Source organism: Cheilinus undulatus, linkage group 1 (genome assembly GCF_018320785.1).
Source record: "Cheilinus undulatus linkage group 1, ASM1832078v1, whole genome shotgun sequence".
NCBI lineage: Eukaryota > Metazoa > Chordata > Actinopteri > Labriformes > Labridae > Cheilinus > Cheilinus undulatus.
The window spans coordinates 11,914,913-11,929,644 of record NC_054865.1 but is presented as its reverse complement, the minus strand read 5'-3'; the positions used below and the strand labels follow the sequence as shown (position 1 = coordinate 11,929,644).

The 14,732-nt window shown below is 40.1% G+C and overlaps 1 protein-coding gene across 1 annotated transcript in view; it reads left to right on the top strand.

The window, feature by feature from the left end:
- LOC121506994 (SH3 and multiple ankyrin repeat domains protein 2-like) overlaps positions 1–14,732 on the top strand; it is a 351,623-nt gene that overhangs the window by 210,022 nt on the left and 126,869 nt on the right. The window contains exon 14 of the mRNA XM_041783083.1: positions 1,739–1,820. Coding sequence (XP_041639017.1) covers positions 1,739–1,820 — 82 coding nt within the window. The remainder of the gene's footprint in view (positions 1–1,738; positions 1,821–14,732) is intronic.

Here is a 14,732-nt window from a genome sequence, read left to right as displayed (position 1 = left end):
TAAGCCAGATGTTCTGGAGCTCTAAAAAGAGACTGATTTCCTACAGCTGAGGTTGGACCGTCAGCGGCTGTAGACACAAGCAAGATAAGGGTTAACTGTCATGAACTAAGCTACTTTTTTGTACCTAGTGACACATTCAGGCAAAAAGGGTTAAAAGCTAGCAGAGAAACAGCAGCGGACATGGATTAAAAGCCTCCATCCAAAGTCTGGAGGAAAAGAAGCTGTTTCCACCAAGTGGTCCGGTTTGGACAGTTTGACACCCTGAGCTTGCTTGTGTTTCCACAACCGATGTCCATCCATCCTTGCTCATGGTGGCGGGATATTTTCTCTTTTTCGAGCTGGGATCATCTGACTTAGCTCAATAATAGAGCCACTTTTTCAGCTTCCAAATGGCCTTTCATTTGGTACGGGCTTTTTAATGATGAAAAAATTGAAGAAAGGAAAGGCTCTTGAATGGGAGCCAGCTCCCGTGGTTCACATGAAAGAACCATTTTGTAGCTTTGGTCGCTTGCCCCACAAAGCGCATATGGCTGATACCAGGGATGTCTTTGGTAACAAGTCCACAGTATTTATCACAGTATCAAAAAAATAAATAAATATCAAACAAAGACTTGGGGAAAAAGTGATGTCAGCATTTACTAATCAACAGCTGCACTTTGAATATTAAAAAGTGCAAAAAAGTTTTGTGGGTGTGCATTAGGCTTAAAATATAAATTCGTACTTAGCTCCAGCTGTGGGTCTTTGGCGATATATTCACAATGCAATGATTTGCAAAGTAACTCTTTATGTTACTCGTATTCCCCATCAAGTGTCTGCATATTGTATTTTGTTTTTCTGTCATCTTTTCTACTGTCTCGTTTCTTGACCTCAAAAACCAAAATCTATCCACACAAGTTTCTGGAGCTTCCACTGTCTCTAAAGTGTTGTCACTCCGTTTTCCCTCACCATTTGTAGCATTCACTATTTTCACAGTGTTAGATGAAGCCAGTGAGTGGAGCTCAAAGCATGATGAGTACGCAATATTAACAATACCATTACATCTCTAGTTGGTACCATATCAGCGTTTCCATTAAAAGCATGATTATGGCAAAATGAGGGTGAAAAACTGTTAAAAGGATAAAGCTAGCCTCTTAGCTCGGCACAACTCCTCTAGACTCTTGTGTCTGTAGTTGGAGGTCTGCAGTACTGAGTCATATGTGATATTGATTGCCTTCTTGAATGAGTTAACCTGTGGGAAGAGTCACCTATATGGATTACAACTGAAGTATGTAACTGGCGTTCTTCACTTCATGCCCCCATCTGACAATGCACGTCATCAGGATCATAAGACAGCAAATAACCTACTGATTTGCAGAGGTTAAATTCCCAGCCCCTTCCTTTAAGCATGATATTATGTTGAATGTATTTAAAAGTAGCTAAACTGGTTAGAAGCGTCTTTAAAGTTGGTTAATTGTAGTGGATACAAATAATTACTGCAGATTTAATCAGCGTATTTATGTGGTAATTATTAGAAGGTGAAAAGATAAAACAAGTCTCCTGTAGTTTTCCTCATCTGGTCTTTCAGAGAGTGTATACAGAAGCAGCTCATGTGCAGCTTACATTTTCAAAGTGTCATTTGTCAGGGAATTAACTGCCCAGTTCTCTCCCTCCTCCTAACCACTCTGATTGATCTGTAAACTGCTGTTATTGGTCACAGAGGGGATGTGAATATTGATGTCGCTGTGTTGTGTTTTGGCAGATTCCCGAGCAGACCGCGCTGACAGACGGAAGCTCTTCAGACATTACACTGTGGGCTCCTACGACAGCTTCGATGCCTCCAGGTAACACCTCACATACCCTGATTCTTATAAATCATTATATCAAAGGTTTTACTATTAATCTGTGCACTGAAATTGACCCACAGATCCAAACTATGAATGCTGGGATCTATAATGAGATGTTTGGTTAACAATCTTCAGTCAATGTGTTTCGGAATAGAGAAAGGATTAAAGATGCAGTCCCGTTCTTTCAGCCGAGAGCAGAATCCTGTCTAATGATATCTGACGTCGAATCCCAAGGTTTCCCTCTTCCTGCTCTTAAGTTATTCTGCCCCACTCCTCTCTTCTCCTCTGTCACATCCACTTCAATGCAAGCTTCATTAGAAACCAAGATAGATGTGTTCTCTGTCGGTGTGTGCAGAAGAGAAATTGAAAGCTGAGCTACATAGTGTTTGAGTGAATTCTTTACATTATGAACAAATCCGAACAAATCCTGTTTAAAGAACCCACCACTCAGGTGAGCTGGAGGTCAGTGCAGGGACGTGAATAATGAGGAAAATAATTAATGTTTGATTACATCAGGCCATTGACCAGACATCATCAGGCATGGTTAAAATAAGTTTGCTTGGGCGCGCCGGTAGTCGAGTGGTTAAGGCGCATGCCATGTACGCAGGCGACCCGGGTTCGAGTCCAGCCCGTGGCACTATTTCCTGCATGTCCCTCCCCGCTCTCTCCCCTGTTTCCGACTCTATCCACTGTCCTATAAAAAAAAAGGCCAAAAATAAATCTTTAAAAAAAAAAAAAAAAAGTTTGCTTGAAATTACAGGTAAAATATTTTCTTAATTAATTGTTTGAACCATGTCTGTGACCATTTACACTGTGAAATGTAGATACTAAGTAGTACTACTAAATGCATATGTCACCTTAATCTGATGCTAGCTAACAGATTATCAAACACACTTTAATATGGCATTCGGACTAACCTTCTCTTTGGGGTCTCAGGATCCATTACTTTTGTTGTCGCTTTTTCGATCGTTTCAACCGTTGTCAAAATCTCAGTGTTTGATTGACTAATAACCTGAAACATGACAGTACAGTAGCACATGGTAACAGCACTGATGTCCCCACCCTGAGCAAGAAGCCAGGGGAGCATGACGGCCATGTGGATGTGGAGTATGCCCCATTTAAGAAATTGGAGCCATCAGTGTACATTTGGAGGCTGATTATGTCACAGCAGAGCGTAAAAGGCTACCTGAAAAAGTCTCTAAATTTGACCCTCTTATCCAATCCAACAGTTTCCCCCCCTTTTAGTATTTAATTTCCTACTGCATAGATTTGATCTTATCAAATTGTAGCATATCATACTCTATCATAAAGTATTTTATGCTACCCTAACATATTATATGGTGTTGTATCGCATTATATCGTATTGTATTGTAATGTGTTGTGTCATATCATCGTGTATGGTAGTGTGTCGTATCCTATCCAGCAGTTTCATTTCCATATATTTAGAGTTTTAACATTTCATTTTCTATTGAATCAAATCAAATCATAATTTATCTTATCATTTAAAGTCATGCCTTATTGTGTCATATCATATCATATCATATTGTATCTTGTTGTATTATATCAAATCATGTATTATCCTATCCTGTCCTATTCTATCCTATGCAACGGTTTCATTTATTTTCATATAGTGTAACATTTAATGTCCTGTACCATAACTTATAATATCATACAATGTCATGTCCTGTTGTATGGATCCTATCCTATCCTGTGGTTTAATTTCCTTTCACGTCGTGTTGTTACTTATTATTTCCTATTGCAATTGTATATCCGATCTTATCGGATACAGCTGTATCACATGGTATCATATCCTATCTCATCCTTTCCTATCTGAACAAGTCTATTTCCTTGCCTGTACACTTCATTTCCTATTGACTCAAATCCAATCAAATCACATCATGTCATGTCGGCTCATCTCGAATCTTATTGTATCAAAGCATATTGTTTTTAGATATGATATGATAGGAAACGTGTCTTACTGATACGTATCTTATCGATACATATTGTATTGGTTATGTATCTTATCGTATTGTTTTTAGATAAAACAGAATATGATACAATACTATCTCATCAATATGTCTTTTATCGTTATTGAATCCTTTTTTCTTTTCCTTTGCTTTTCTTTCCCATCCTTTTCATTTCTATCCTGTCCTGTCCTATCCTATCCCATCCTATCCTATCCTATCCTATCCTATCCTATCCATCCCATCCCATCCTATCCTATCCTATCCTATCCTATCCATCCCATCCCATCCTAGCCTAACCCATCCCATCCTACCCTATCCTATCCTATCCTATCCCACCCCATCCCTTTAAGGATGACTTCATGATAAATGACAGGCTTAAGATAAGATAATACTTTATTGATTCCCAGAGGGGAAATTCTGGGGAATGTTTTATATAAAATATAAACCATTTGCATCAAGCTAGCTATACACACTATAGGCAGTTAAATTTCTTAATGCAACTGTAACATTCAAATACCCTAAGCTAGGTTTTAGGAAACCATCTGCTCATCTGTTATGCTGTATTTTACCAGTACACAAGTCTCCATAGAGTCTAATAAACTTTCAGTCACGTCTTGAACATGATAACAAAGCAGTATTTCTTATTAGTCTGTGTCATTGTCAGCACTTTGTCCTTATTCTGGCTTCACATGTTTTCATTAACTAATGGAAAGCTCTGACAGGCCTCCACATGAGGCTTTGTCTTGTATGCAGTTAAGCAATTTCTCTTGGAGGACAAATAGCTAACAATCTCTGATATTGATTTCCTCTAAACTGGCGGGGAAGGATTCACAATAAATAGCAGATAGCTGTGTGCCAGTGATAAAATGTGTTGGGTGATCAGGCAAGGAGGGACAGTGTGACATTTTTATCATAACTTTACTGGATATCCTCAACTACTAGAATATACTGGAAGGTTTTTTTATTCCAGTTAGAGTTGGATATAGGTCAAGGTGAACAGTGTTTCTCCTCCCTGTATTCACCGAGGACTGGACAGCTGAATGTAGAGTAAAGACCTGTGTGACTTTAGAGAACCAGGGGAAATCTCAGCTGGAAATGAACCTAGATATAGTGTGAGCAGCTTCATGTTTCCTAATAGAACAAAGTATAAGACTTTTCTCTCAGCAGATATTAAAACGTTTCCTTGTTCTTTTTCGTGTTTTTGTAAAGCTGACTTCTCCAAAGCGCATGCATCAAATCCTTCCCTTGCTCTTTAAAGATTCATTATTGTTTTTTAACTGGCAGAGGGACTGTGAATTTTGCATGAGGCAGGCAGGAACTTTCCTGGTCTGTGTGTTTATGGGCACAGAGAGAAGGGGCCCAACAGGAAAGCAGATTAAATCAAAAGGGGGAAACACAGAGCTGCAAGTAGTGACAGAATATTGTTGATGGAATAAAACTGTTGAATATGTTTAAAGCACATCCTGAGCATTATCCATTCTCAGAACCAGCTGACCTCTTTTCATAGAATGAAAAGGGAAATAATAAAGTCACCCAGGATTTACCCACCAGTAGATTTACAGTTTGCATAACCTAGGAAAGGTTGAGGCATATCATTTTATATCCAAATAGACAGTATCCACAGACAGCCAGGGGTCTCTCAGTAAAACAATAAAAAGAGATGACACTCTGACACTGACTAGCAGGGAATCATGGGAGTGAACCCTTGCTTCTTCACTGCTGCCACTTCCCTCCAGTATAAAACTAAATGACTCATTAAAGTTCTTTAAATGAATGAAACAATGTGATTTTACATCACCACACTGGAAATCATCACATAATACTGATACTGTCTTGATACTGAGGCAGCTAGATGTTTACTATTCATTAGCTATCGGTATCAACCAACAAAAAGATGCCAGGGTGTGCTGGATTAACTGGTGGTGAATTAACTGGTCATAGTCCAGGGAGGGCTGTGCAATATGCAACAAAATTATACCTTAATGCCTTTTAGTTTGGCTATACATGATATAAAATCTGTTTATAATTCTCTTTAAAGAAATATTGTCACAATACCAGATTTATAAACTTTGATATGTTTGATACCACAGTCACAAAATTAGAAGTCGTACAAAACAATATTTGGTAAGTATTTTTAAAGAGGTAATTATCTATTAAATATCAAATAATTCCTTGTGCTATTGTAGAAATTCTTGGTTATAAGGTAGTATGTTACCCTAACCATCACCTTATTTCTGAGAAATAACATGGTTAAACACCACATAATTACCAAGGAATTGCCGAATATTACTAGGGTTAGGGTCAAAGTTTTGGGGGTTAAGGTTTAGGTAAAATATCACCTAATTACCAAAGAATTGCCCAATATTACAAGGGTTAGGGTTAGGGTCAAAGTTTAGGGATTAGGGTTAGGGTAAAAAATATCTAATTACAAAAGAATTGCCCAATATTACGAGGGTTAAGGTTAGGGTCATAGTTTGGGGGGTTAAGGTTAGGGTAAAATATCACCAAATTACCAAATAATTGCCCACTATTACTAGGTTAGTGTCAAAGTTTAGGGGGTTAAAGCAAGGGTAAGAGATCACCTACTTACTAAAGAATTGCGACAATATTATGAGGGTTAAGGTTGATGTTTAGGGCAAAATGCCCCCTAATTACCAGAGAATTGCCGCAATATTCCAAGGTTTATGGTTCGGGTTAGAGGGTTAGGGTTAAGGTTAAGATATATTACCACCCAATAACCAGAGAATTGCCCAATATTACGAGGAATTACCTGTGACTCAATACATTTTTACTAGGCAAATACTTCTGTAATATTACCAAGTTATTATGTGGTAAATGCCAACTTTTATCAAAGTAATTACCACCTTAATCTTGAAAAATAACTGGATAATTACACTTACTATAAAATTACTAGGTAATTAAGCCCAACTAAGATAAAGTGCTCCCCAATTTTCATTTATCCCAAAATAAAGACAGACTTCTCAGTATTATGTACTGTGGGTAGACCTTTTCAACTTTATACTTTCTTTTACCTTAATGTTTTTTTTTACAGTCTATGTGGTAAGCAAACACAGTACAGGTTTGGTTGAAATTATTTAACACAGACTGAAGGTGTTGATGATTATTTTTCAAGTAAATATGCCAATGAAAATAACTGAAATACCTAATGCTGCAATTAACAGATAGATGGCAACTCTGTCTTAAGTGTGTGAGCTTTGAGGACTCTTGTGTATCTTCTTTCCCATTATATGAATTAGTATGTGACTGCAGAGCATTAAAATCATGAGGAAAGTGTTTGTGGGGTCACAAGGTTAGTCGTCTTTTCATCAGACACATAACTGCAGGACTTGATTTATTGGAGCAAAAGACTGGAGCTTTTTTTTATCTATTTCTTAATTCTGATTACAGTGTCAGGATTTTAAACAGCATTCCTTATTTCAAAAGCTTCTAAGTTTAAACAATATTAAGCACTGGATGTAAGATTTTTCATGAGTTAAAACAATTTGAAGAAGCATGTTAAAGTTAGAAGGATAATCTGTAATGTTTACAGCAAAGACAACAATATGTCATGACAAGAAATACAACATTGAATTTGAATAAATCTACTTTCTTATTCAAGGTTTCCTGTATCTAAAAACCCATAGGGCTGTCCTTTTAAATGCTGCCATGTTTTTGACCTTGTCTTTAATGCTGGGTGTCCTGATGAAAATGGTGACAGCTCAAACTAGCTCAGTCAGATAGTGTGCAGGAGCTCTTTTCTTTCCCATTACTCTTCACATCTGATGTGTGGATGCTTGCTCCTTGCTGACTGAGGCTGCAGAGGGGAGGAGAGCCAGATGTGTGTTTTCATACATGATGCATCAGCTCTCTGCTGTCTCAGATAAAATGCTGCTGAGGCTGCTGCCAAAGAGTCACAGGACAGGAATGAATTCCTGCAGAGGTTATGATCCGCAGCATTTAAAGTAAAGGACAGGAAATAGGATGGTTTAAAACCTTAGCCATGAAGTATAGGTGTCTTTTGGTGATTGCTAAATATATTGTAATTTCATACTCAAGGTGTGAAGCTCAAATGCTGGTATAATGTCAAACTGTTGAATAAATTCTATTAATATTAAATGAAGGTAGGTAATTTCCCAAATGGCCATTATTTAATAGTCCTTATTTACAGGCAGCTAAAAGTCTATGATTTTTGGTCAGACATCAGGCAGTATTTCAGGATAAATCCACACTGGATAACGCATAAGGTAACAGTGGTTAACATAGATATCTTTCTACAAAGTGCGGTTTTTAAATGACGATTAAATGCATTAAGGGGAAAAAGCCATCCAAACCTACTTGGCCCTGTTTGGAAAAGTAAATGCCCTCTAAACCTGTTAACTGGTTGTTCTACCAAACTGCAGCTGTTTGTGATAACTGGCAACGAGCCTTTTCACACCACAGTGGAGGAATTTTGGCCCTCTCTTTTTTGCAGAAGTGTTTTAATTCAGCCACATTGGAGGGCTTTTGAGCATGCTACAGCATCTCAATCAGATTTAAATCCAGACTTTGACTTGGACACACCAAAACCATTTTAACCATTTAGAGGTGGAATCGCTGGTATGTTATGGATCATTTTCTTGCTGCATAACCCAACTGCACTTGAGCTCTAGGTCACAAACTGATGGTCGGACATTCTCCTTCAGGATTTTCTAGTAGAGAGCAGAATTGAAGTTCATCAATCACAGCAAGTTGTCCAGGCCCTGACCATCACACAGCCACCATCATGTCTGACTGTTGGTATGATGTTCTTTATGAAGTGCTGTGTTCATTTACACCTGAGGTTACAGGAGATACGCCTTCCAAAAGTTCCCAAAAGACCTGTGGATCATCAAGATGTTTTTGTCAAATGTGAGACAAGCCTTTGTGTCGTTTAGGTCAGCAGTGGTTTTAGACCTTGGATGTCATCTTTGCCCAGTCTCTTTCTTATTGTTTGATCATGAACACTGGCCTCAACTGAGTCAAGTGAGCCAACAGGTCATTAGATGTTGTTCTAGGTTCTTTTTGGACCACCTGGATGAGTTGTCAGTGTGCTCCTTGAGTAGTTTTGATGGGCCGGCCACTCCTGGGAAGGTTCACCACTGTTCCAAGTTTTCCCCATTTGTGGATAATGGCTCTCACCATAGTCCACTGAAATCCAAAAGTTTAGGAAATGGCTTTGTAACCCTTTCAAGACTGATAGATGTCAATGACTTTATTTCACATGTGCTCTTAAATTTCTTTAGATGACGCCATGATGTGTTGCTTTTTCAGATCTTTCAGTCTACTTCACTTTGTCAGAGAGATTTAATGTAAGGGAAGTCTGGATTCATGAGGTCTGGCAGATTTCAGGCCTGAGTGGCTGGTGAAATTGAACTCAGCTTTCCAAAAAAAGTAGTTAACTACAATTTATTCAAAATTTAACGGAAAAGGCAATTACTCTTACATAGGGCCAGCTAGGCGTTTGTCTCTTATAAATGAAAACATCATTTAAAAACTGCAGTTTGTATTTACTCAGGTTATCATTGACTCTGTCAGGATGGGGAAGTGGGACACAATTGCGGACCCGGGTTTCTTAAAGTTATCCCAGAAGGATAACCACTAAAATCGCAAGCGATATTTGGGAAAGGGAAGGGAGAGAACCCAAATTGGTAGCAACCAGAACTAAGAATCTCCCCAACTAAATAAATACTGAGAAAAGAGAACAAAACCACTGCTGCCTAGCAGCTGACTAGAAACAAAGCTCTTAGGGGAAAGAAAAGCCTCCTCCAATGAAACGCTAAGGTCACCAGACTAGTCTTAAATTAAACAAAAGGACTGGGCAAAGGCCTCCAGCACTAAACCACTTCAGCTGGTAAATCCCAGATAATATACTCAGGTAAGTTGTCAGTTATGTTTGTGCAAACTCTCACTAAACACAGGAAGACCCAAGGAGATGCGCTCACTAGCTCTGAAGGTGAGGTAATGAGTCAGCACTGAGAGCTGAAAACCAGGAGTATAAGTAGGCTTTCCACACCTGGCCACAATAAGGAGCAATCAGCTCACGCAGACACCTGGCACTGCCACACCTGGCCACAATCAGGAGCCATCAGCTCACACGCACCTGGCACTGCACTGATTGATCAAACTCAGTAAGGACCCTGTGTGATCTCCCTCACAGTCTCATATTGTAATTTGTTTGGTCTGAAACATTTAAGAGTGACAAATATGCAAATTATAAGAAATCAGGGATGGGGCAAATACTTTTCACTGCACTGTAAAGCTAAAATATGAACCATTTGATTTTTGAAGATTGTTGTACTAAGATTGTTTTCCTACTCAGTTAAAGAAGTTCTTAGAGTCTTCTCTGTGTTTCCCTTGATGCCAACTGTACCTATCTGATGGTTAATGGGTCTAACAGTATTGCCCCAACTTTTTTTCTGATGACCCACTTTTAACAAGGTAAAAGCCATCACTATCTAACAACTTTGTTTTTTATATGTCAGCACTAACCAAGTCTGCCTCCTGCGCCATCCTCAGCTTGTTAGTGGAGCTGATGTCGGGTGCTAGTTTGGATAATGTTAACTAAATTCCAGACTCAACCGGGTCCTGATCTGGCATTTTCTATTTTACTATTTTTCTGGAACAATGCACTTGTTTTCTATTATTCTGAAAACTCATTTGGTGACTCCAAAAAAATATACTGCGAACCAACCATGGGTCCCAACCCAGGATTTGGGAATGAGTGGTTTATAAAGTTTAATTTTGGCACAAAATACGATCCAGCCTCTCTCTGGATTTTAAGTAGCCATGTCTTTATTTCTTTGAAATCAAAGTCTACTTTCACCTGGAATATAACAGTATGACATAATAACAACAGTCTCACTTCCCCCTCTGAGTGTGATGACACAGAAACATGTCTGTTTTGGGAATATGGCCACTATGGGAATATAGACACCTCAGTGCCGGCGTCATTTCCAGCCCTGGTGGCCGATGTTGTCATAGAATGAGGCCGCTAAGTGAGTTAAATTCATCCAGGCATTCAAACTCCAATAGGTGACAGCAGGAGATAAATGTCTGTAAAAACAAACTTCCATAACATTGCATACAGATCCTCTCCTCCAGGCTATAAATAGACCACGGTCTCCCACAGTGGAGCCCAGATTCAGGCGGCGTGCTCCCTAGGGTGAGCCTGCACTTCATCCCATTGAGCCTGTCAGCCAGCGTGTCCCACATCCTGCATGCTCCACTTTGTTTTGATAAAACAACATCGCTGTGTCCCCCCTTCTCATCAGTTGTTGAACAAGATGACACCTTGGATAAAGCGTGCGGCGCTCTTTCTGAGGAGCGCTGACCTATCGGAGCTGAAACGGTGTCAGATTTGGGTGATGAAGGTGTGATTATCGGCGGCCGCCCACCACAGGCCACAGCGTGTGCGTGCTCATGCATGTTTATGTGAGTGTAAGGGAATGCTGTGAGATAACCTTCAGTATGTCAGCAGTGCGGGCCTCCTTCCTCTCTAGACAGATTGCGTTGCTAGGGGAACTGTTGCTAGGATGGCAGTGGCACCTCTCTCTCCTTCTTTGGTCTTTTCTCTCTCTCATCCCATGTGTCCTTTCTGTGTAATATGAGCACAAAAAATAAGCTAAATGATGCACCTTGATGTTGCTGGAGGAGTAAATGTGACCTTTATGCCCCCCCTTCTCTCCCCGGCTGATCAGTGGCACAATAACAGTCAGGATTACCGCAGGAGATGAGCCATGGAACGTACCATTTTATACAAATTCCTTAAAATGAAGGCTGGGGGGTGGAAGGCATATGCTGCGCCAAGGAGAAGATGTCAGATTAGACATCTTACTGCTGAGTCAAACTTCAAGAGGCACCTTTCAATTCAGAGTAATCCTCCCCTCGTAGCAGAGAAGCTGCACCACCATATGGAGGATTCCTCATGAACAAGACCCCGGCATCATGAGTGTTTGTTAGGGATCGCAGCTGCTGTTTCTGTCAGCCAAAAGGAGGGAAAAAATGCCCAGTGCAATTTGTAATGTATGCAATATGAAACTGCATTTGCTCCCAAGGAAAGAAACGTGTAGGATTTAAGGAGAGCATCAGCCTACGAGCTTCTTCATGCACCTGAGTCATTTTATCGAATAACTGATCTAACATATCAGCTCTCTGTGGACACGTGCTTTTAAGATGTTTGGTTCAGTTCAAGCAAAGAAAAATAGGGCAGAATCAGCCAGGGTTCATTTCATCAAGGAAAAATATGAAAATATGCCAGGGACTGTAATGACTGTATTCAGATATATGTACTTTAATATGGAGTTAGATGCAGCTATAACAGCCCCCACACTTCTTGCTCTCCACATGATTTTGGAAAGTTTTTGTTGGAATTTGAGCCCATTCGTTCTGTTGAGCTTTGAAGATGTCATGCACTGATGTTTGATGAAAAGTCCTGGCTCACAATCTCCGCTCCAATTCATCCCAAATGTGCTCCAGAGGGTTGAGGTCAGGGCTCTGTGCGGGCCAGTCAAGTTCTTTAACAATGAACTCATCAAACTATGATGGTTACCCAAAATGTCTTGGTATGCTGAAACATTAAGATTGGCCTTCACTGGAGATAAGTGGCCTAGCCCAAATCCTGAAAAACAGCCCCATATCATTATCCCTCTTCCACCAAACTTCAAGGTTGGAACAATCCAGACAGGCAGGTTACACTCTCTAGGCCAGTGCTTCTCAAACTTTTTTAGTCATTCCCCACTTTGAGCAAAAGGGAATTTTCAAGCCCCACCTGGCTCGATCGTCCCAACAAAAATCCTGACAAATTACTCACTTTTAAATGTATTGAACTAACACCAAGTAATGTGGGAGGCCACTTGTGCCTGAAAGGTAACTGATGTAGCCTTTACCATGCGTTTTCTTGTTGTCGATACTCAGTGAGTTTTCCTTTAAAGAAATCCAGTGGCTTGGTGACGTGACTGGGGTGTGTTGTCTCCAGGCGTCTCCTCAACTTGTTTGGGCCTCATGCTGTCTGCTGCTAACGGTTTCAGATACAGAACACATATGGGTTTCTCCTCTGCCCCCACCACTGCTACCGTGAATCCAAAACCTAGATAACTCTCGTCATATTTTCTTTTTGGTTGGCTTTTTGGTTGACTTGGCCCGTCTGTCTTGTTTGAGTGCGATGCCGCTGGCTCGCTAACCTTGGTGGTCCGTGTCACAAATCCATCCATATTGCTCAGAGTAGCCTGCTGCCTTGTTGTGTGAAAGTTTGTTTTGTTCCGCTGCAATTAACATGCCGACGTCAATCATTAGTTTTGCACTTTAGTTCCAGGTTAGATTTTTCTCCGGGTTGCCTATCTAATGCTGTTTAATAATTTATTGTTCTTTTAATTTCAGCTACAGGTAAGCTATTCTGTGTGGGCGTTTTGTTTCGAGTGAATGACCTTTATTGTCAAGAAAGAAAGGCGCATTAAATTGAATATTTCCTCCCATGTGTCGCGCCCCACCTGTCATGTCTCCATTCCCCACCAGTGGGGCACGCCCCACACTTTGAGAGGCACTGCTCTAGGCATTTCCCAACCCGGACTCCTCAATCTGACTGCCATGCACAGAATCGTGATTCGTCACTCCACAGAACATGTTTCCACTGCTCCACAGTCCAGTGTCAATGTGCTCTACATCACTCCATCCAATGCTTGGCATTGGACTTGGTGATGTGAGGCTTGCGTGCAGCTTCTCAGCCATGGAAACCCGTTCAATGAAGCTCCTGCTCCGGCTACAGTTTCTGTGCTTACATTAATGCCAGTGGAAGTTCTGAGCTCTTCAGCTATGGAATCAGCAAAGCATTGGCAACCTTTATGCAGCATGTGCCTTAGCAGTCGTTGACCCTGCTCTGGGATTTGATGTGGTCTTCCACATGGGGCTGAGTTGCTGTTGTTCCTAAATGCTTCCACCTTCTAATAATGTCACTTACCGTTGACTTTGGAATATCCAGCAGGGATGAAATTTCACAAACTGTCTTACTGCAAATCCATCACAGTACCATGCTTGAAGTCACTGCTCTCTTCAGAACGACCCATTTTGTATCACAAATGTTTGCAAATGAGACCGCATGGCTGTGACCAAATACTTTTGTCCATATAGTGTATTAAGAAAAACATTAATCAAAGACCTCTCTTCAACAGACAAGAAATTTTCAGAAATTTTAGTTACAAGTCCCTGTTAAGGAAGAAGTGGTGGGTAGACCAGCTGCACAGTTAGCATGAAGTAAGCCTTTTTGGGTGCTCAGGTGACCTTTGCAAACATAGCAGTCTCTTGTAAAAGATCTGTTATAGTTTAAACCTCACAAACAATATTTCTAGGACAGAATCAATTGGTTTGCAAAGGTTAGATCAGGAAAATCTAACAATATCTGTCAGTGGGTAATTTTGCATTAGGAAAGAGTGAGTAAACATCATGTTTTTCATTTACCAGACAAATTGAGTGATCTGAATCCACCAGTTTTCTCATCACAGAAGCACAAGGCATTCTTTAGCATCTGCATGAGGCACATGTAGGCTTAGAATATAGGCTAACATAAGCTCTTTAGAAGCATATAAAGACGCTCAGAGGACTTTTGAACACATGTTAAACTGATAGATAGCAGATGCTACCATGTGCTCCTTTAAAACATGGAACAGAGCAGACCCCAAGCATTGGAGAAGCTAAATGGCAGCTAGTGCATCTGAATGAGACCCTAAGGTTTACAGGGCTGTGAAAAGTATTCCCCTCCTGTTTTTTTTTTTTTTTTTGGCATATTTGCCACACTTTAATGTTTCAAATCATCAAACAAATTCTAATATTGGACAAAGATAACCTGAGTAAATACAGAATGCAGTTTTCAAAGGATGATTTCATGTATAAAGGAAAAAAAGCCATTCAAACCAACCTGGCTTTACGTGAAAAA